The 23,237-nt window shown below is 41.3% G+C and overlaps 1 protein-coding gene across 1 annotated transcript in view; it reads left to right on the top strand.

The window, feature by feature from the left end:
• LOC110380628 (zwei Ig domain protein zig-8) overlaps positions 1–23,237 on the top strand; it is a 136,375-nt gene that overhangs the window by 92,700 nt on the left and 20,438 nt on the right. Inside the window, 3 exon segments of the mRNA XM_064043438.1 lie at positions 8,868–8,986; positions 8,988–9,076; positions 10,331–10,369. Coding sequence (XP_063899508.1) covers positions 8,868–8,986; positions 8,988–9,076; positions 10,331–10,369 — 247 coding nt within the window.

The following is a 23,237-nucleotide window of genomic DNA, read 5'->3' as shown; positions in this document are numbered from 1 at the left end:
CGTTTCAAGACATCGGTTAACGTGTTTTGTAATAACAACTTACAATATTCAGATTGCTGTCAGCGTGCTCTACAAAAATGATTTTCTGATATCAGTCGGCACTGACTCGCTACGTGTTGACACTTATTGAGCGTAACGTGTCACAGTACACACAACACACCGTGTGTACACGTGTACTTAGTTCGTGTGTACTTTTATGTAAAGCATTCGGTGAGGTTCACCTTCAGTTTTATTTTGGAGTGACTTTACGGTCCGTTGACATTGACCTGTGCGCTCCAGCCATTCAGTTAATGCTAACGCAGGTTATATCGAGCTCGACGTAAATACGACTAAACGCTAATGACCGTAGTTTATTCGCAAACTCGCAGTAGCCCACGATTGCCAACGTTGGTCCACGCCCACGCTCCGCTTAGATATAAACTTGTCCGACCCTTTGACTAATGATGGCAAATGAATAGATCCGTAGAAGGTCGCAGCTGAAGGCGTATTGTTTATTCATTAAAGCTGACAAATTAATTAGCGGCGGGTATTCTTAACTGGCGGGTATTTGTGAAGCGGCCGAGGAATGTCATCGCGAGCGCCGCCCTCCGCGCGCGCCGCACGCGTTCTCTCCGACCATCGACATGTCACTTCAGCATTCGGTTCTTGGCCGTATTATAAACGCGCTACTCGCGAACTTGGTAAACGTTATTATCCGGCAAATTAAAGAAAGTGTAGTATCCAAATGATGTAAAGTTACAAAACTCGGAATGAGCGCTCAGTTAGCAAGTTTTCAGAGTGCAGACGATTGATACAAAGCTGCGAGTATCGCACCCGGTGCGTATCACCCCTGATGTGCATCACTAATGCTGGCAGGGTGACCGCTGACGTCCAGTAGACCTGACGCTACAGCCACTGACTGACCTACATTCAATACTACACGTCCAAATGTATCATCACTCTGAACATCTTGTCAGGTGTACTGAGCACAGCAATAAGTTTGTAATGTATCTACATACCTAGTACCGTGAGATACTGTCTAGAATATTAGTTACATGAAATCTACGTAATATCATATAACGAGAGAACGTAGGAAAGTTGGGTAGCTTGATAACTACCTAAACTATGAAATTATATTTATTCCACTCAGCATAAAGTAGATTGTTTTATGTTATGTGCAGTAAATATGATTTAGCAGATAACTGCATCGTGTTAACCTAAAAGAATAAGACCTTAGATACAGATATCTAAACAAGACCATAACATAACGCTCGTACCTTGATTGCGATCTAATGTCTACCAAATTAATGCGTCTAGCCAGTATGTTCATTACGTTCCATTTCACCGCAGACGCTGAAAAACTCAAAGTAACTTGATGACGTCACGTTACAACAAACTTACATTAATAAAGAACATACTGCGCGGATAATTCGCCAGCACTGTACTACATCGCTCAGTGTGCCGAGTGCGACGCACTACCGACGGGTCGTTCGTCGTTTGGCCCCACAAGCGATTGGCACCGCGGTGCCAATCGACGAAGCACAATTTTTGAATGGGTCGATTGGCACCACGGATTTTGTTTTGTTTTATTCGGGGCGAATGGCCCAAGGTATCTTAAGCATAGGTCGATTGGCACCACTTAGCAAAACATTTGGTTAACTCATTTCGAATATTGTCTATTCCAATTATTTATTTGTACTGTCGCTACGAAAATTGACATCATATACCAGGAGAGCAGAAGTGTAAATGTGAGTGAATTGTGTTGAAAAGGATTAGGGGGGGAAACCAAGGGAAGGTTCATTAACAGTTGGCTAGTAAACTCGGCCAAAAATGCATGGGCCAGATTACCATGAGAAGAAAGTAACGTTGGTAAATCGACCTATTTTAATTAATTTCCTGAAATCTGGTAGTTGTGAAAATTTTCACAGCTCAAAATCATCAGGAGGCCAAAAGACTTAGATCTTTTTCATAATTTTCATCAGAAATATTATAAGTAAAATTATTCTTATCCATTATTTACGTTTTGCTTCAAAATTGAGATTATTTTAACGTATCATGGGTACTAGGAGTTCAGCATTTTAGACAAAGTCATCTTCATAATCCGAGCCTTTTTCCCAACTATGTTGGAGTCGGCTTCCAGTCTAACCGGATGTAGCTGAGTACCAGTTCTTTATAAGGAGCGACTGCCCTATCTGACCCCCTCAACTCAGTTACCGGGCAACCTAATAAATACCCTTTGGTTAGACTGGTGTCAGAGTTACTGGCTTCTGACTAGTGACTACCCGTATATTAGACAAAGTATTTTATGCGAACTTCGAAAATATTCTGAATATTCTGAATAACACCCGCTTCAAGGAAAGTGATCGTCGATTACTGACATGATACCTAAATTTGTGAATGTGATAGGTACCTTATTATTCTTTGACAACATAAAAATATTTGTCGAGAATAAGTCACGTTTGGTAAATTAAATAAAAAACAGATATGCGTTGTAACCTAGACATTTAATAAGTGTAAGTCAAATAGGTAATTTATGTATTGTACAATTATTTACATATCTTCTCTTCTATATACATATATAAAAAAAAACACTTTTTGGTTTCTGCGCAGCTACTTGCAAAATGTGCAGTGATGAAAAAAGTTAACTACTTTTAAGGAGTTTATCGCGATTATATTAATGTAAACGGTGGTGTAAAGGTATGAGAGCAGAGAGTAAAGCTCATGCCTCCCAGAAAAAGGAGGATCCTCCGACTGTTGCTTGTTTTTTTTTTTAATAAAACGTCAAAAATCATCAAATGACCCCTCCCGCTGTGGGTTAACAGCGGTGAGGGAGTGTCGACTCTTACTGACTAAAACCGTCGTGTTCCGTCGTAGGCCTACTATGTACCAAGGCCGCGGTAACTCTTTCGAACAATCCCGAATTCGCGTGCCTGACTTGGAATCGCGAAATACAAAAAAAAAAGGAGCGAAGCTTTCACTTCGTAAAAAAGGATATGATGGAATATTTGAACGAAACGACAAGATACTTCGACGGCATATTCCGCATTTGCCCAAACAATTTCTGAAAAGTTTTCACTGTCCATACTAATCAGTAGCAATCAGGCATTTATAAAGTGGTTTCATTCGTGCTCCATGTATTTTTCCTGATGAAATAAAGGCCACATATGAAACTTTTATTCAAATGAGAAAAACAAGTTATAGAATGTAAACCTACTTACACAAATTTTCATGCATTTCGGTGGAAGTACAATTTTAACAATTAAAGATTTATTTCCAAAGTTATTAATTAGTTGGATGTTATTTTCACTTTAAGTTTAAAGCGAAAGGATAAATAGATAGGCTATACAGGGCGTAGCTCCCGCGGAAAGCGGACTAAGTCGCTAGCTAGTAATATATATGTATGATAAAAAGATTAAAAAGTCATTTATTCAAAGTAAGCTGAAAATCAGCACTTTTTGAAAGTCAAATTTACAAAGACAGCACCCAAACGCCCGCCCTTCATCACTTCCTAGGTGTTTTTGCTGAGAAGAGTGGTGGAACAAACTCCCAGCAACACAACTCTGTCTGTAGAGTTTTGTCTTTATGGAAGTTTGTAACTCTTTAACGCAATACATACTGAATAGATTTTGATGAAACTCAAAATTAAAAAGAAAGAAACTTAAAATCTTAATTTTTCTAGACAATGGCCGACTGTTATTTTTTTACTTTCTAGTTCCTGAACAATGTTTTTTATTCTTCGGTTGAACTCTACCGTTTCTGGTTTTCTTTTGGTGATGCGTAACTCACCCATGACATTAACTTGGCCGTAGTAGTAGTTGGCATCTTTTGTATTCCCCAGAAATTGGGCAATGTTAGGATGTTGGGGAATAATTTTTTTTATTCGTGCATTCCACGACTCCACCATATTGTTCGTTCTATCAAATTGTTGGTATAAATTCCACGTTGAGGAAAGAACATCATGCTCAAGCCACGTTTTAACAAAATAGTCATTAAATGCTGTGACTTGAGCACTTTTTGGACTTTCCTCCATTATATATAGCCACCCTTCATCTAAGAAGTTTGGCGGCAAGTGTGCTAATTGCGTGCACAGTTTAACATGTATCATAGACAGTTTTGATTTATTCAGCCCGAGTTGTTTTGCCTTTCGCCATAAACTACGATTAAAATGAAAATAGCATCCAACAATTTTAACATCTGGAAATAAATTTCTTATTGCTAAAATGGCACTTACCTCGAAATCCATCGAAATGTGTGTAGGCTTCCATTCTTTCACTTGGCTTTTATCATCTGAAATAAAATTTCATATGTAGCCCTTGTTTTATCGGGAAGCAATGCATATAGTACGGGAACCACATTTACATACTCTTCATTGCTGCCAATGTCTGCATGAAGAGTGTACACTTGGCAGAAACACTTTGGACAAATTTTGAACGTGCCGTCCATAAAATATTTTGAGCTTTCTTTCAAATATTTAATCATTTCTTTTTTTGCGAAAACGAGGATTCGCTTCTTTTTATCTTTGTATTCAGCAAATAACAAATTTTGATTTGTAGGCACTTCCAGATCGCAGGCTTTGTGAAATTGGAGTTTGGTGACGCCTTGCGACTTATTTCTAACCCTGTACAATTTATTTTAATGTTCCGAAAATTGGGCAGTGGTTTAAGCAAATTGAGTCCTTTATCTTGCAGGGTCTGTAAGGACTCTTCAAAAATTTGTGTGACCGGCACATTGATGTTTTTCTGCACTCTCCGAACAGATGTTCATTTCCTCTATTGTTAGCTCCGCTTCATCTTTGGGGGCGTGGTTATGAACGGTTTCATGGAGGATCACATAAGGATTCACCTAAAATAAATCTTTTTTTATTTACATATCTATCTTCTATCTAAATAAAAATGAATTGTTGTTCGTTAGTCTGATTAAAACTCGAGAACGGCTGGGCCGATTGAGCTGATTTTGGTTTTAAAATTTTGTCGTAGTCCAGGGTAGGTCTAAACGGTGAGTAAATAAAAAAAAAAATTGTGTCGTGTGTTTGTGACTTACTAAATATGCCTCCAATAATTAGGCGGTACGAAGTTCGCCGGGTCAACTAGTTTACAATAAGGATAAAGACAAAAAAATATCCTAGTCAAAACAAAAATTAAATAAACTAAATAGCATCAAAAAATTCATCCTCATCGCTGTCAACTGGGAGCGTACCCAAGAGGCTGGCAGCATTACTTCGTTGGACGGCGTCAACCAGCCGCCTAGATAGATCTTTGGGGTCGCAGCTGCAGCGGCGGCAGCAGCAGCACAGTACGCAGAACTAGCAAGATGGGACGGCACAAGAGTATCGACGCAGGTTGCGTCCCATACTAAAGGCCTACTATACAAGGAAAACGGCATGCCGTCGGGTCTCTTACCGTCGTCGCCAAGCCGCTTGGTGCAGCTGGCACCCCGACAGCAACAAGAGCGCGATGTATACTGTCGTTGATGTTTGCGTGCCACGCAATAGCCCGCACTATGGCTGCACGACAGGCCGTGGTTCAGCAGCCTCACTACAGTGGCAGCGATGACGGGAGAAGCAAGGTGCTCCTATTTATTTATTTAGTTTATTTAGTGCTCGGATTTACCTTCAATTTTATAGTTGCGTTGCACTTGGCTTTGTTCTTATTCGTGCACCTCCATAGCTCCGAGCCGTCTTTATTGACTCTTTTCATTATGTAGGTGTAGCCGGCCCGACATAACATGCGCCCACCTCTTTTGTTGTTTGAAAAGTCGGTTCAAAAGCAAGCAGATGTCGTAGCCTGAGACATAGTTTTGTTATAATAATACAACGTGTTTAGAGATGCGAGAAAGGCGGAAAGAATTATTTTTACGTGACCTAAATTATGACAGTTCATTCCAAATTTAAATAAAAGAAAAAGAAAAGCATTATTACAGCCAGCACAATAACTAAACCTTTTTTTTGGTTTAAAAGAATATTATTTATTTTAAATAAATAAAATAACTAAATAAATTTAAATTATTTTACGCATTCAAACCTTTCATATTTAGCATCCCGTTAGAAATATGCTTTTTAAAATCCAATCTTAATTACCGGGAATTCTGATCGAACTCGCCATGTTTGTTTACATTAGTTGTTTTTTTTAATTTGAAGGCGCATAGACAAGATGGCGACGGTGATAGAAGTTTTGCATCGAATGATCTGATTCGTTAAAATAAAGAATCTATTTAATAATTTTATAATTAAATTCAATTCAAGATAAATATTATTACGAATGACGCAACACCAAAATAAATAATACATTTAAAAATTTAATGCTAAAAACTTTCATAAAACTTATTTTTATTTCTTAACAACAAAACAAATTGAACCTATAATTTAAAATTAATAAATAAAATTGAAATAAGTTGCTATTAAAAAAATATATATAAAATTGGTATTCGATTATTTATAATAAATATCCGATTTAGGTATCGAATGCACACCGCTGATTGAAAAAAAAAATACTCTATTCCAAACTCTACTTCTTGTGTCTGTGACTTTGATCTTGTAAATTGTTCATTTTTATTGTGTATTTTACGTGCTGATTTTTTATTTATTGAACATAAATAAGAGCACGAAATGCGTTGCAACAGATTGAAAATGTTATAAATAAGACGTTTGTGTTGTGTTTGAGAAAGTGATGCGATTATTTATTGGTAAGTTTTCACCAAATTTGAAATGCCTAACTTTTCGATAGACTTTGAAACACCGTAATTATTATCTTTTTCTGAATTAACTGACCCCATTTGACCTTCGCACATTGTTGTCAAATAAGTGAGCTCTAAAGTTATAGTTAAAATACTTCTGGTCAGGCATTACGGACTTAGAATTCATGTGTTGAAAGTTAGTACAAATTTTGACTTCCATGTCGCGATTCAAAATATCCCGCCGAATCAACGGTAAAGTAATATGTCAAAACCTTGTCGAGCAGAGGGTTAAAGATTCTACGTCGGTAAAATTATGGTCTCCGAGTAATGGTTAGCACAGTAAGTTTCCAGTTGACTGATTGTAATGTTGATTATTGCATTCAACAAGTCGTTTTATATTACCGACTTATTAACTGAGTTTTTAATGAAAATTATGAAAAACATCTAAGTCTTTTGCCTCCTGACAATTTCAAGCTGTGAAAATTTCACAACTACCAGATTTCATGAAATTAAGTAATGGGTGCTTATGCTAACTTCGAAAATATTCTGAATATTATTCTATTATATTATATTTAGCTATTCCACGCGGTTTCACAGACGCCCCGAGGAATTTACTTCAGGTATTTTATGCTGCCCTAGTACATTGTGAGATAACACTGGGTACTAGAAAAGTTCAAAAGTTCAGATGCAATAATGCATTTTTTCGGTTTTGAAGTACACCACTTGGATAAAACTTCAGTAGGTGATGATACTACACTGAAAAATTTATAATAAAAACTGCTTATCTCCTTTGCTGCAATCACCCTTTCAAAAAAAGAACTGTTCAATATGGGCGAACCGACCCATTCCAAATGGGTAGTTCGTCGATTGGCACCGCGGGGCGAATCGACCTATTCAAAAATTTTACTTCGTCGATTGGCACCGCGGTGCCAATCGCTTGTGGGGCCAAACGACGAACGACCCCTACCGACTACCACTTCTTATTACATTCTTACTTTTAGACAATGTTACGTTTTTATTTTCTAAGACCCTTTGACCAACTCGTACCGATTATGCGTTATGTTATACCAAGAGTATACATTGTAATAGCACCAACTTTGTACTTCGAAAGTATCGACAAATTAATTAAATTAAATATTCTTTATTTCAGGTAACTACCCATAACATACACTAGATACAGACTAACACACTAAATAAACCAACTACTTAACTAACTAAATAAAAACACAAATATCATGACTGAAACTTTAAAATACAAATGTACATTTAAGATCTGATATTGTGTAAAACATATCATTACCACGCAGTGACCGTCGCGTGGTCACGCACACTAACGTGCAAGTAAAACACGGTTACTTTTTTAAACCGGTTACTTTAGTGTTAATTTATCTCCGTTTATAATAGATGGCAGGTTCGCGCCGGTGACGTCATCGTTCCCGGTATTTCAATAGCTCTTAACGTTGAGATAAGCCGGTTTGTTCAGACGGGCTAACAAGAAAAAGGCTCGCATAATCAGATATCAGTTCCGAATGTACTAGGAATTTCAACGGGTAAATTAAGTAAAAAAACGTGGAGTTTTAACGCACCCGAGATAATTAAAGAGCTGAAACCGGGAGCTCTCTACACGCCAACAGTAAATAAAAGGAATGAGTAATAAAGAGCCGTTCGCAATTTTCATAGAGACGGCTGATTTGCATGCCAATGGCCGCCGCGCCTAAAACAACCGCCGACGAATATTAATGCCAAAAAATACTTCAAACAGGCTCCCGGGCCCCGGCGGGCCCTGGCCCCTGCGGGTCCGTGCTCCACGTGGTGCCCTTTGAGCTCACATTCAATAACGCCTTGCTGAGTGATCGGGCTCGGTTTCTCGACGTTTGAGCGTGATGAATGCCGCCACAGCCGAAAGTCTTTTGTTAGCTTTGATGAATGTTCCTAAAAATAGCTGTAGCAAGTGAACGACTGAGCGACTGAGTGAATGAACGAGTGAACGCGCCAACAGTTTGCAAGGAAAGCTCTGCCGCCGCTGATCTTATTGATCTTGTTAATGTCCAAAAACTCAGTAGCAGTTATCGTGTCGGACCGACAGATGCTCAAGTATATGCTCTACTTAGATAATAGCTAACCTTGCCTTTTCAGCATAGTTTCATCGAAGCTGGTGAATGTATAAGATAGTAAGAGGAGTACTGGTACGCTATAGGCACTGTGTTGTGTTGCAGGTGTCGTGGATCCGGCATCGCGACCTGCACATCCTGACGGTGGGCGGCTACACGTACACGTCGGACCAGCGCTTCCAGGCGACGCACTCGGCGCAGACGGACGACTGGACGCTGCACATCAAGGGCGCAGCAGCGCGACGCCGGCGTCTACGAGTGCCAGGTGTCCACGCAGCCCGTGCGCTCCTTCTTCGTCACGCTGCACGTCGTCGGTCAGTACCGCACTATCACACATTTACATAACACTATGTTCGTCGCGCGTCTCCGGCTCCGTCGTGAATGCTTTATCGTCGTCTTGTGTAACGTCGGATCTGTCGGATTAGTCGCGCGGACGCTGTTTGCGTAGCGGCGCGGGGCGAGGGGCGCGGGGGAGGGGGGGAGGCGCGAACAATTTCAACAAACGCTGGCAACTCGAAAATGCGATGCGAAATCGGCACCGAGCCATTGTCACGGAACATTTTAACATATTTATTGGAGCGAATGGGCGTGCTTTGAATTAATCGGGTAGCTCGCGCGCCCAAAACACCAATTTGTTGTAAATCCGGAGATAAAAGCGGGATGCTGTATGGCCGTCCGCGACTGCGCTACAAACTAAGCTAAACATTCATTACTCACTAAATACAAACGTTCATGTATTCGCTCTCTGGAATCCAATACTTGTTATTTTTGTCCTCTTTGTCATTGAAACGAGGACAGATTCAGCGAATATTCTCTGAAGTCCGATTAGATTTCTATGAAAGCCTCCAACACAACTGTATTATTAAAATGTCAATTGTTAGCGATATGCTGTCGTGTAGTCGTCCTCACCACACACACTCCGCGTCAAACAAGTCCTGGCCTGCAGTGTACACGCTGTCGCTCTCGTACACTCATACCAGTTCAGAATTCAGAAATTCAGTCGATATTTTTAGTAAAATTGATAGAGCTCTAAACCCAAGTTACAGTTCAAAAGTTGTGAACATGCATTTATTCAAATAAACGCGTCACAGCAGCGTGACGGCGGCGGCTCGCGAGCCTGGCCGCGCGCCAACTGTACCCACCGCCAGTGAGAATACTGCCGCTATGTACCTCTGCCTCCGATATTGCTCAAATGTTAATTAAGGCGTCCTTCTGACATAACAAAGGTATTTATCTTGTAGTTGGATGTAAACTTCCGAATCTCGTAATGTTTAATGAAACGGAGAAGTAGCGCCAAGTCAATCAGCGCTGGAATAACAACACGGGGTGGCTGGGTAATTGCCGGCGCCGCTCGCTACAGATCAATCACAGTTATCATCTACGCGCAGACGCCGCCTTTGATCCCTACAGCAATACAGATAACTAACGACAAGCGAGCACCCGGACAGACTTAGCAGCCGACTTAACACCTGAAGCTCAGTTCTACCAAACCGAAGTATTCGTTTATGAAGATATGTGTCGCGTGTGACGAAGCAAATGATTAACGTGTTATTATTGTGTTCCGCCAGATTGTGACGAGATATACCAGCGGATGTTTTCCGACGCAGGTGTGCCCCGAGTGTCGCGTGTTGCGTGTCGCGTGTCGCGTGCACTAACCAGAATGTGTGTGTGTCTTCGTTAGCGCGGGAAAACAACGGATGCTATAAAACGTCCGCGTGATTTATACCGCGGCGCGCTCCACTCACGACCAGACACTAAATAAGATTCATCTGTCGCCAGGCCGCGGCTCAGCGCCATCAACGAGCAGTGCTGCCGGCACTACTCACACTACTGCTGTGCTTCAATACTCACTCGAATTAATTGGAACCTCTCGATATTGTAAAGGCAGTAAATATGTTATTTTTATGGCGACAAGAGCTAAATAGAAATGTTTTTCCGAAGCTAAGTGTTACAGTGACGAGGGTCACTTTTGTACGTTTTATTAATCGCTTCTTTCTATTTCACACACGTCCAAGTGAACGAATTTCTTATCGAAGTGTCTGGCTGTGTGGCAGCATTTCCAGTAGTACGTAGTACGTGTACCTACAGGCTGCTGCGGTTACTAACTGACTCGTCATGGAAGTGCTCGTTGATTTAACTAATAGCTGCTGTTGTGTTCTGCTAACTAACAACTTTACTCGCGCTGATGCTGGTATTTATGGTAGTTCATTTTATTGAGTGCGTTTCATTAACATCTACCTCTTCTTGTTTATGAAAGTGTGTCGTTTTACTAACGTTACCAAGCAACTAAATAAAAACTCTTAAATGTGTATAATACCTACTGTTGAATTCCATGCATTAAATATGAAGAGGCGCTGGCAGTGCAGTGTGCAGTAGTGCAGGGAGCAGCAAGATATAATAGCACAGCAATAATAAGTTATGTATATCTCATCGGCCGCACTGCCAGCATGCACTATGTCCACATTTTAAACATCATTATGTCGCAGCATCGATTATGTCTAAGCACATAACACTATGTACAAGGTGGAATAACTGACATCTATTTGGTATTACAGCTCCTCTTAGCATTCCAGTCCCGATCCGTGATTTATGAAGTCCCACCGACTCATTTCCTTCGACAGTGCTCGATTATGCGTCATCGGTGACGCGGGCACGTGTGTCCATTTGTTACTGAGCTCCGCGTATTGTACTAGAGAAGACTGACTTACGTAATCTGGAATTTAGAACATTCAGTGTGGTGTGGCGCCGCGTCCTGCTGCGATAAGGTCGCAGTTACAAGTTCGAGCAGCGCCAATAACAAGACGCCGCTTCACACTTGCACAAATACATAAATCTACTCCGACTGAGTGAATCGCGGGGGAAATTCATATTTTCTTCGAGTTTACTGTTGGCTCGGCCATACCCGTGAAATTAATCAATTCAAATGGTTACAAACTTCAAACGTTGGCGCGCCGAGGCGTACTTACGTTTTTATTCGTGTAAGTTTACAGCGGCGCTCGCACCCGCTTCGCGCGGGGCGAGGGGCGGAGGGATGTAATTACGTGCGATGTCACGATTTCAGGGAAATATTCAATGAAACGGATCTAAATACTTGATATGCTGGCGGCTCAGTAGTGATTCTACTAGCTCAGTTACCGTCGCGAGAACGACAAGCGAAAGCTGCTAATATTCATTCAGAATCTGTATATTTGAAATAGATAAGTTATTTGGCATGCGCCGTTGCATGCTCTAAGTAGATATAACGCTACATCTGGTTAGTCATATCATGTAGAATGGTACATAGTGTATGTGTGAGGCGCATATCCTGCAAGGCACCTGAGCTGAATATTTAACGTTGGTAATTATGTTAATAGCACCTCTGGTACATTTTTGCTGCGAGTGCTCAGGGGGTCACAGATCGGGCGGACCCTTACGACCCGCATTAAATCTGTAATCTTATTAGAGGTCATGTTAGGGGCTCATAGGCGCCCCCTCCGCGACACCGGACAGGGGATTACAATGAATACAGAATTTCTTAGGGCCTCCTCAAAGATAATCATTTGTGGTTAAGAAGCAATATGTTAATCACTTATTCACCATTTGAGACAGAAACCGAAAAAAACTCAGGAAGAAAAGCGAGTTTTCTAGGCCTGTGTCATGATACTCGTATAGAGCCGAAAATACAAACAGTTTTAAACACACAATACCTACACAACATGAACTGGGCGACATTTTGGCCGGCAGCACAGTGCTGCGGCTACGATACTCCGGGATTATGTGTAGTTTCGGACGCCCGGGTAGTGCGGTGTCCCGGGACACTGATAGCACACAACTTTGTGACTGTTTCCTCAAAGCTCTTCAATCTTGACTGAACTGAAATAACTGCACAATTTAAACTCACTTAAGGGAGAAGCTAGTTCAAGCTAGTTTTAAATAGCTACCCATTGTAAAATAATTGCAATCAAACCTAAGATTTAATTTAAGCGTAGGTACTGAACTATCTCTCAACACAGCAACGAATTGATCTTGCCTAGTGGGCACTGCGAGCATACACGCCCTAACAACAATTTTACTTTTACCGTCACACTTCTTTCACGTTCACGGTACTCCTCGATGTGTAGTGTGCACCAATTGTCTGCATCCTTTGAGTACATATGACGGTGTTTCCCATGGGATTATCCTATATAATCCCTTGTGTTCCACACCAATGTATTCCCCCTTTGTACTCCTTGTTGTACTAGTACTAGGTACCTACTTTGAGTCATATACGATGAATATGCCCATAAAGTTTTGTAACGACTGGACAGAAGGGAATTATTTCAAAAAACATTAAATAAACAGAGCAAAATGGAGTCGACAAGTGGCGGCAGTAATTGAGCCGCCAGTTAGTCAATTTACTTTTAATTCGGGCTTTTAATATCAATTTATAGGTGAGGAGGGGCGCCGCTCGCGCTCGCTTGGATATTTCGCGCACGTCGCCCGCGTTAAATGATTTAAGAACGTGATTCAAGCACTTACAGTCGGAACTGAAAGTAGTCATCTGAATTGAAAAGTCGTTCCTAGTATCGAAGGAATTACTTTTGAAAAATCATTCAAAATGTCTAGTAAATATGAAATAATGAAAGAAAAAACATTGACCCAATACAAGATGAAACACAATCCTAGTAATTGTTAAATAGAACATACCAGACTCAGTTGCCGCGCGCAGCAGGAACAGTCGGTGGGCGGTCGTCATCACTAGTTACTATCTCTTCACTATTTAAATAGTCAAACAGGTACTCGAGACGCCTAATAATCCAGCTTGTCCTCAAATCAGGAAATGTTCTACTATTCTGGGACTAGATGAAAACGTTAGAGCGAAGTATCCCGTAGCGTGTCCTCTCACAAACATCCGAGCTTGCATGCGGAGAGAATATTTCGGTGTAAAGTGTATTATTATAATTTGAGTGGAATCTGAGCAGGAATATCAATTAGCCACGTCTCGTTATATAATTGAGCAATGTCGTTGATTGGCGACGTGACACACGAATGTCCTGTAATGTACACGGTTCACGTCGCATTGCCTCATCATCATCGCCGGAGCCTTTTCCCGACTATGTTGGGGTCGACTTTAAGTCCAACCGAAAATATAGTCCAGTCAAATAAGTTTCCTATTGAGATAGACAGTGTACTATCGTACACACAATATGCACACTCAGCGGGCACACTCGTAAAGGAGGCAAACACATAACATTCAATTTTACCGTACGCGCTGCCAGCAGTTAAAACACGCTGTACAACGTAATCGACGCGATGTAAATCACCCGCAGACGGAATAAACGTCGCGCGCAACGCCCGAGTGCTCCCTGCGCTCACTCACCTTATTAACCGCTCGCTCGCTCCGACCGCGCGGCCGCGGCTACTAGTCGCGGACACATGCGGCTAATTGTCGCATTAACGATTCCAAATGTTCGCGCTCTACTGATAATTATGTTGAAAACGTTTGATGTTGAATGTAACGCTAATGCACGAACTAATTCTGGACCATTTGAAACCGATGCTAGGCGTAATGTTCTGATGCGCGTGTTTCAACGACCCTCCGCGGCTGCTAATGCTGCTGTTGAATGCATCTGTTATTTATTTGATACCAATAACAAACGCAGATGACCACTCTGAGTCATGCAGACATAAAGAATGTGATTCAGTCACGAGTGAGCACTTACACGAGATGTGGATCTAAGATAGATCATAGTAATCATTGTTGAACAGCGCTCATCGCTTCGCTTGATGCCTCGAGCCGGGGCAGCTCATGCGCTAGATGTAATAAATATGATCGGCGCGCTTCCTCCGCCGCCGCTCTTAAGGAAAAAGTTTTGCTAGTAGCTGACTCCAATATACGCCGGCAAAGTTTTTTGTATGGCTTTTAGATAACTTATGTCCTCGTTATCCGGTTTTTGCGGCGATCTCTCCTATACGTTAATGTCGGTGACGCAGTGAGACGCTTACCAACGTCGCTATGTTGGTCACCATCATACGGATGCATTGAATTGAATTGAAAATTTGGCACAGCCACGAGCTGTACTATTAGTAATATAGAGTGAATTCGTAGGCAACTGCAAAGTAATTGTTGAATAAATAATGAATGCTTAGCCGCGTCCGCGAGCTGTGTGCCGCGCGGAGGAAGCGCTGTGATGTAACTGCTGAACAAACGACTGAGTGCCGCCTGCAGAGGACCAACGCCGCGTACATCTCACCAGCTTTGTACTGGAACATTACAGCTATTGTATCACGGATATCCGGACAATATAATCAGGAGTGCCGCCTCAGTATGTTAACAACAGTAACCTTTGTCCTCACGCCTTATTCGCCGTCAGAAGAGTAATAAATATTTATATTAAACTAGAATAACAATAAAGTATATAAATATTTATATAAAGTGTAACTGCAGTGGCGGGAAGCATAACTCCGGCTTAGTTACATCTGCAGAGAAGTTGTTCGTCTGCGCGACTTACAGCACATGCACCAATACAAATTCACTCGCGGCGTTTGCTTTGCGCAACATTTCACCTGACTAGCTGCAATCATACATATTTAAGAGCAGACTTCTAAGTCTGCTTTATGGATTGTAGAATTGATAACATAAAACATTATATAGATATTGAGTACATACAGCCATGCAGGTGTTACTTGTGAGATGACGGCAGACAGAAGAGTATGGAAGAAGAAAACATGCCGACCCAAAATAAATTAGGATAAGGGTAGGAGAATGATGATATTTCTAATGCAGATTATGACACAAAAGTGAGATTCCAATACCTCGCGGCTCAATAAAAGTAGTAATGAAGCAACATATCGGCTCCTACAGTCGCGGCCGGCGCATCAAGTATTAACGCTGACACGAGCGCAGTGCTGCTCGCGTCACTCACTGCCTCGAAGACATCGCACACACATGAGCAGTAACGTTTAGTCCCACTCCGCATCACTCCGCACTACGCCACATAATTGCGCACCAATTAATTTCTCTCTAAGTTTGATGTGGTCGCGAATTCAGTGGCGTAGTGAACGCTACGAATACATTTGAATCTGACAAAACTGAGTGTTGAGTACCGCTGCCCACTCCAACACAATGGCCAATTGTATGTGACAATGCTCCACAGATTAAAAGTCACGTCTAGTAATTGTCATCCTAACTACACTTAGCGGCACGGAATCTGGCCCAAGCACATTTGAGCCTTATAACCATTACTTAAATGAAAAATCTGAATTTTTATTTTAAAATTGTTTAATTTACTCATTTTCCGAAAGAAAATGACTAACAAACAACAGAATTGTGAGGATTTTCATTAAGTTTTATTGAGTTAGAAAACAGAGTCCTTTAACGCAATAATCACCATAAACTTTTTAAATTCAACATTTTTAACAAAACAGAAAGTTATCGAATTTTATTAATGGGTATTTCTTCCTCTTGATCTGATGACTGCCTGCATACGATCTGGCATGCTCTGGATGATGTTTTTATCTCCACCTGAGAGATCTCCTCTCAGGCAGCTACCGGCGCGGTTTTCAGTTCACTAAGAGTCCGCGGTGGGTTACGACTTGCTTGGACCTGTCTTTTAAGCATGTTCCAGACATGTTCTACAGGATTCATGGCTGGGTTTCTTGCAGGCCAGTCCAATTTTTGAATACCGACCTCGAACAATTAATCGGTTACGCAAAGAGCTGCGTGAGGTCGAGCATTGTCCTGTATTATACGAAATTCTTCACTTCCTATGAATCCCTGACAGGGTAAAACATGATTTTGAAGGATCTCTTCAATATACCGCAATGTTGTCAGACGACTTTCGACAACCAATAATTCAGTACGGGCTTCTGAACTTATGCCTCGCCAAACCAAGAAGGACCCACCATGAAAACCGACTGTTTGCTTGGTAGTGGTGGGAAGAAACCATTCTCCACGCTTTCTCCATTTACATTCACGGCCGTCTGGAGCTCTTAAGACGACTCTGCATTCATCGGTCCATAAAATTTTACTCCATTGGTCATGCGTCTAATTTGCATGTTCTCTTGCAAACCTAAGTCTGGCTATGCGATAGTGCGGGAGAAGTTCCGGGCCTCGAGTTGGTCTTCAAGTACACAGATCCCGTTTCTCCGTCCTTCTTCTTATTGTGCGCTTACGGACGTTGACTTCTCTTGCTGTTTGCAAAGGCTGGCGTATCTCTAACGCAGTGAGAAACCGATTTTTCATTATTGCACGTACGATAAATCGGTCGTCGTGCGCCGACGAACACCTTACACCCCCACTTTCTGGTCTTCTTGTGTAAAGGCCAGTCTGGTCATACATTTTCTATGCATATCTTTAACTTGTACGCGGTGCACTTAAAGTTTCAACCATCTTAGGCTGCTTCCGCCCTTGACGTCTTAGCAACACTACTTGAGCAATTTGAGCTGCAGTAAGGGTAATTTTCAGATCAAATTAGAAAAAACAAAACAAAAACGATCATAATCATATTTTTTTTTGGAACGTGCTTAGTACTTCGGCAATTTCTATCTGAATTTAAACTTAACTTTCTGCTTGGTGTTCCAACAACGGAATCTGTTTCTAGTGTTACAAAAGTTAAACAGACACACATTTTTCTGTATTTTTATTAACAATTACGAAAGGACTGACAATATTTCATATGAAATTAGAATTTACAACAGCTATCTGGGCTGATATCTACTTGTATTTGTTTGGGCCAAATTCCGTGCCGCTGAGTGTATTATTTCTCTGTTGGGAAATTAAGTAAAAAATATTAAATAAAATCCTAGAGTAGGTACAAAGTTTTAATTAAACCTGGACTGTAGTTATTTTTATAACGGAAATTCTGGCAACATTAATAACTTTCGGGAACATTTTGCTATAATAAATCTTTTGAAGCGTTACATAGGTATATTCACTTGTGAACTAAAAATTAAAAATGTATGCAACAATGTGTTCCAGCACTGTGTTCAGTTCAAATGATTACAGTGTGCGTGTGTGTGTGTGTATGACGACATATCAAAATCAAAAAATCAAAACTCATTTATTCAAACTTGGCTGCAAAACAGCACTTTTCGAACGTCAGAAAAAAATTACATAAGACAGCCCCCTAAACGCCCACCCTTCACCACTTCCTATGTGTTTTTGCTGGGAAGAAGAAGTCAAAATCAAAATCAAAATCAAATCAAATTGTTTTTATTTCAAATAGGCCTTTGCAGGCTCTTATGAAACGTCAAATTAGTTGCACGGTTCCAAAAAGTTGGTCTCATGGAGAAGAGCCGGCAAGAAACTCCATAGACACTCTTTTAAAAAGTAATATTTTCACAAACATTCTATTACATAACAATAGTAAGCTGATAAAATTATACAATGCAACTGAAAGGTAAACAGTAAATCAATACAATTCAAAGAGAAAAGAAAAAGACGTTTAATTGCCAGGGAAGCCACACATGGAGAGATGAGTTATCGCCATATAATATCTTTATCGTCAACGAAGTCTTGAATTTTATAATAAGCTTTTTTAATGAGGGTGGATTTTACAGTGTTCTTAAATTTTATATCCGTGAGATCGGTTACACACTTAGGCAGCTTGTTGTAAAAACGGACACAGTTCCCTAAAAACGATTTATTCGATTTCGTTAATCTGAATCTCGGAACTACTAGTTTGTGTTTGTTTCTTGTATTAATCGAATGTATATCACTTTTAGCAATAAATTGATTTAAGTTTTTGCGTACGAACATTATATTTTCTAGAATATAAAGAGAAGGAAGTGTAAGTATTTCAATTTCTTTAAATAATTCTCTCAGTGACTCGCGAGGGCCGAGGCCATAAATTGCACGAACTGCCCTTTTCTGGAGTACAAATATTGAATTTACGTCCGCCGCTGCCCCCCACAATAAAATACCGTAGGACATTATACTATGGAAGTAAGCAAAATACACGAGCCTAGCAGTAGCAACGTCAGTAATCTGTCTTATTTTTCTGACTGCATAAGCTGCGGAACTCAGCCTTTTTGACATTGCTGAGATGTGGGCACCCCATTGCAATTTAGAGTCTATGGTGATGCCCAAGAAGACGGTTTGACTAATAACATCTAACTTATTATCGTCCAGAACGATATTGAGCCCTACTGGTGTTACATTGGGTAAAGAGAATTTAATACATTTGGTTTTAGAAGAATTAAGAAGCAAGTTATTCGCGGCAAACCACTTGCTCAGAATAACCAAGCTATCGTTTACGTTTATGGGACTAGATTCCTTTCTGTTAATTTTGAAGACAAGGGAAGTGTCATCAGCAAATAAAATAATATCAGAGATCTCAGACATCATATACGGGAGATCATTTATATAAGCTAAGAATAAAAAAGGACCTAAAATTGACCTAAAAAGGACCTAAAGTGGCGCAACAAACTCCCCAGCAACACATGTCTGTCTGTAGGTTAAAAGAACCTTTCACCAAAGTACAGTGAGTATATTGCAGTATGCAATACGCAATATTGTCATAATATCAGATGCTTCCAGAACTTATTCGTTATCGATCGGATAAGAAGTGCCGCCCCTAGCATTTCGCTGTTCAACCTAGGAGGCTGTTGACTGCTCAACCGGACAAATCCCTGTGGATGCCTAGAATTTAAGGCCTCCAGCCATTGGCAAAATATGAAATCGTTAAAATGGTGTGATCTTAAATAACGTCAGCGGGCGTGTGAGGGGAGCGCGGGCGGGGGAGGCGCCTCAGCCTGACGAATGTGCGCGATAACTCAGTCTCAGGCGACGCGGGCGCTTCGGGTCAGCCGGCGGACTTGCTCAGTGTGACCAGCACGTGCCATCACACGCCACTTCATGTGAGACTGTGTTCAAACACACGTCACTTTGCACAATTACATTATGGTTAGGTCTGGCCTTGCAAATTCAGTTTTTAAAATCTAAACTTACCTCAGTCATCCCTCTTTGTGCAGAACTTGTGATCTAAGGTGTGGTTCCCACACTAGGTAATGTAACAGCGGCGAGCGAGCGGAGCGCAAAAACTCCATTAGTCACCGTCAGCCGCAGGAACATGCATAAGTCGGGGAGATTTGTGACGCCACTCATTTGCGAGCGACCTGTCCCGACCACCGCGCCACTAGCTAATCCACGCGTCTTTAATATCGCTAAACGTACGACATCCCACTATCATTGGAAGACAAAAGTTCAAACATTTGTTTGTAACTTATCAATATCATATTGCTTGTATGTAATGAAGTAGTGCTGTGAAATCAGTCGAGGTAAAGTGAACTCAGCAAACTATGTTAGCTTGGATCGCGAGTCTGTCGTGATCACCTCGCGGCCGCACACCGACCAGATGACACATCATTCATCAAATCTCGCTAGAGAAAAAAATTAAATGAGTTCTAAACTCTAAAGATAAAAATAAAGATAAAGATAAAGATATTTATTATTGCAAATAAATTCTAAACAAGGAAACTGAAAATTGTGAGCTGAAGTGATAACACAATCTTCTTTCTTGTAGAAACTATCAAACATGATCCTACAGGCGACTACATCGCAGCCTGATCTCCTAATAAATAATCCAGCTAATCTCTTACAAATACTGTGACGACGAGGTGACGACGCGACGAGGTCGCGACGTGAGCGCGCCACGGAATGTTATGAACAACATTCGCTCGCACCTACGTTAACGTATGTATAAGGTGCGCGGCTAAACATGGTCTCAAATATAATGTCTTAAAAAGTGAGCTCATGAAGGCCTGTACAAAGTCACCGGAGCAGGTCCCTCCCGTTACTCTAAACGGAATACCTACCGATGAAGGTGGTCTCCAGCTTTAAATATCTTGGTCACATGGTCACGGAACACCTATGTGATGATGAGGACGTGGATAGAGGGCGTAGGGCGCTGTTGATCTGAGGCTATATGATAGCTGACAGGTTCAAGCATTGTGCGGCGAGTGTTAAAATAGGACTCTTTAGAGCGCACTGTACGTCGTTTTACACTTGCAGCCTGTGGGCTCGTTATACGCAGCGTTCGTTGAGTGCACTACGAGTTGAGTACAATAACGCGTTCAGGGCGTTGTTGGGGCTGCCGCGCTGGTGCAGTGCGCCAGGCATGTTCGCGGACGCGCACGTGGACGGCTGTCACGCCGTGCTCCGCAAGCGGTACGCCGCGGCGCTCTGCAGGCTGCACCAACACCATCCTGACCGTTATAGCGGACAGGCTGGACTCGTGTTACGTCCAGCACTGGGTCAGAGCCCATGCCATGAAATAGATAGTTGGTTTTAAAGAATGTTTTATTGTTTGCATTCTTTATCAGTTGTTACTAACACTAGCTTTACGTTTTTTCATGCTGTAATACTAACATACTCGTCTGCAATAAAATGTTTTTATTTTATTTTTTTACGGGCAATTATCTCCTCTTCAAAATCTCAAATGGCTTGGTATTTAACATTGTTTAGTCTTGTCTTTGTACCTGTGTACTGAATATTATCATTACTTAAGTTTAACCACGATGAAGTGCTTACCTACTAACACCCAAACACTTAGGTTGCACACGAAATTATAACGCAGATTCGATGAATGATCATAGCCCAGATTGACTGTACGTGGTACAGACCGCAATGAATTTTTGCTACTGTCTTAAAAACTAATTCACCCACGTAAACCCTCAGCGTGCTCCAAAATAAACTTGTTATCAACTATGCTTATAGATTTCTTGCATAAACGCCACAATGGTTGCTGGTTACATACATAAACCTAACGTCTAAGCGACGTACAAGAAGAGCAAAACAAAGTATTCTATATACACAACATTTTACTATGTTATTATGTAAATAATTCACGTATAGCATATAGTTAGGTGACGTTATCAAATCCCGCGGATAAACGCGGGATCAGCGCCGTGCTCGACGTAATGTGAGGGCGGGATTACGCGCCCGCGCCGCGCCCTGTCCGAGCGCTCACCCGCCCGCTGTCCGGCCCCGGGACTGAACACCCAGGTTGTTGCCAACGCTCTCATTGATAACAACGTAATCTTGCACAGAGATAACCTCAATCAATGTTAAATCAACACGTGGAAGACAAAGTGTTATCTAATCGATTATTATCGTTGTTCGGTATTGTTGCGCTATTATCCGGTTATTAATATCCAGTGCTTACGCAATAGCCTAATATTTTTGCACTGAACAAACATCTAAGTCGCATTATCAGTTACAAACAAACGCCCTGGACAATCTTGTAGTGAAGATAAATAGCTAATCCAGATAAATAGCTAAAAGTATCCAGCGACTGGTTGCGCTTTGCGATCATTGTACCGTGGAACAGTGCCTGCAGACTGTTGACTATAATATTGGTTGTTCCTGGCAGAGCGCGGGTGATGACGCTGGTGGTGTGACGTCGTCGCTCGCCAGATTTCAATTACTCGTCTACTTGATCCCATTCATTTTTGACTAAGCCTCTGGGCTAGTTGGCCGCAGGTTCAGGACGGCGGGAATGTCGTTCCGCCCATAAAGGGACGGCTGGGGAATGTAGGCCGAATTCCGGATGGGAATAAATACGTAATTTGAGTCCCTTATTGGTGTGTCGCAGTATCTGTGTGCCGACTAGTGGCCGGAATAAAACTCTAATAGCGGCCCATTACCCGCCGGCGCTGCCCTCGACACACGAGGTATTAACAAGCCTCCCGCGAATTTATTTCTGTCCTACAGCAGAATGATAGCAGCGCGCCACGTGTCGGACACACCTCGCCGCCACTCAGCTCACACGCATATTGTCAAGTCACCTCCAAGTATAAGTTTACGCTGAAACAACATTGACTGAATTTAATCTATATATGTATAGTAAATGTTGAAACAAAATGGTATAAGCATAATACTTATACGAAATTCTCTTTGATTTCAACTTCTGATTTCATGGATTTCAACCAGCTCCAACAGGTTAATGCTGAAATTGTTAAGTTATATATAGCAATGGTTTGAAATAATTATCAATTAAAATGAATAAATATATTTAAGTCGGTATTCATCTAAGTTTATATTTTGAGTATAATATATAACAATAGTTACTCGTATGTAGGTAGCTATTACCTACTCGCATAGAGTTATACCTATATATTACTGATTGCTTTATTATATGGCATGAAATGAATCTAATAACCTACTGAACCGTGTTCAATTGAGTATATTAATGAGTGCGAGCGCCGCACTAGCGCCAGTGCTGGCGCGAGTACTGGCGCGCGCGACTGGCGCGAGTGACTGGCGCGAGTGGGGAACAGGCTCGAGTCGGGAGTTTCACTTTGACAAGCGACCCGTGAAATAGGTTTACTGATAATGTTATATTATTTCCTCTCAGCGCGACATAACTACGCAGTCGAGTTGTGTGTTGTACGAAACTTTCTGAAACTTTTTAAACCTAATTTTAATAAATTCATGTGCGGCGTTACTGTTTTATTACTGTTCGAACGCACGAACTCGTGGTCTCTAGGTATGATACATGAGCGTGAGACAGATCC

Source organism: Helicoverpa armigera, chromosome 3, assembly GCF_030705265.1.
Source record: "Helicoverpa armigera isolate CAAS_96S chromosome 3, ASM3070526v1, whole genome shotgun sequence".
NCBI lineage: Eukaryota > Metazoa > Arthropoda > Insecta > Lepidoptera > Noctuidae > Helicoverpa > Helicoverpa armigera.
Note: the sequence above shows the minus strand (reverse complement) of the source record. Positions and strands in the feature narration are given on the sequence as shown.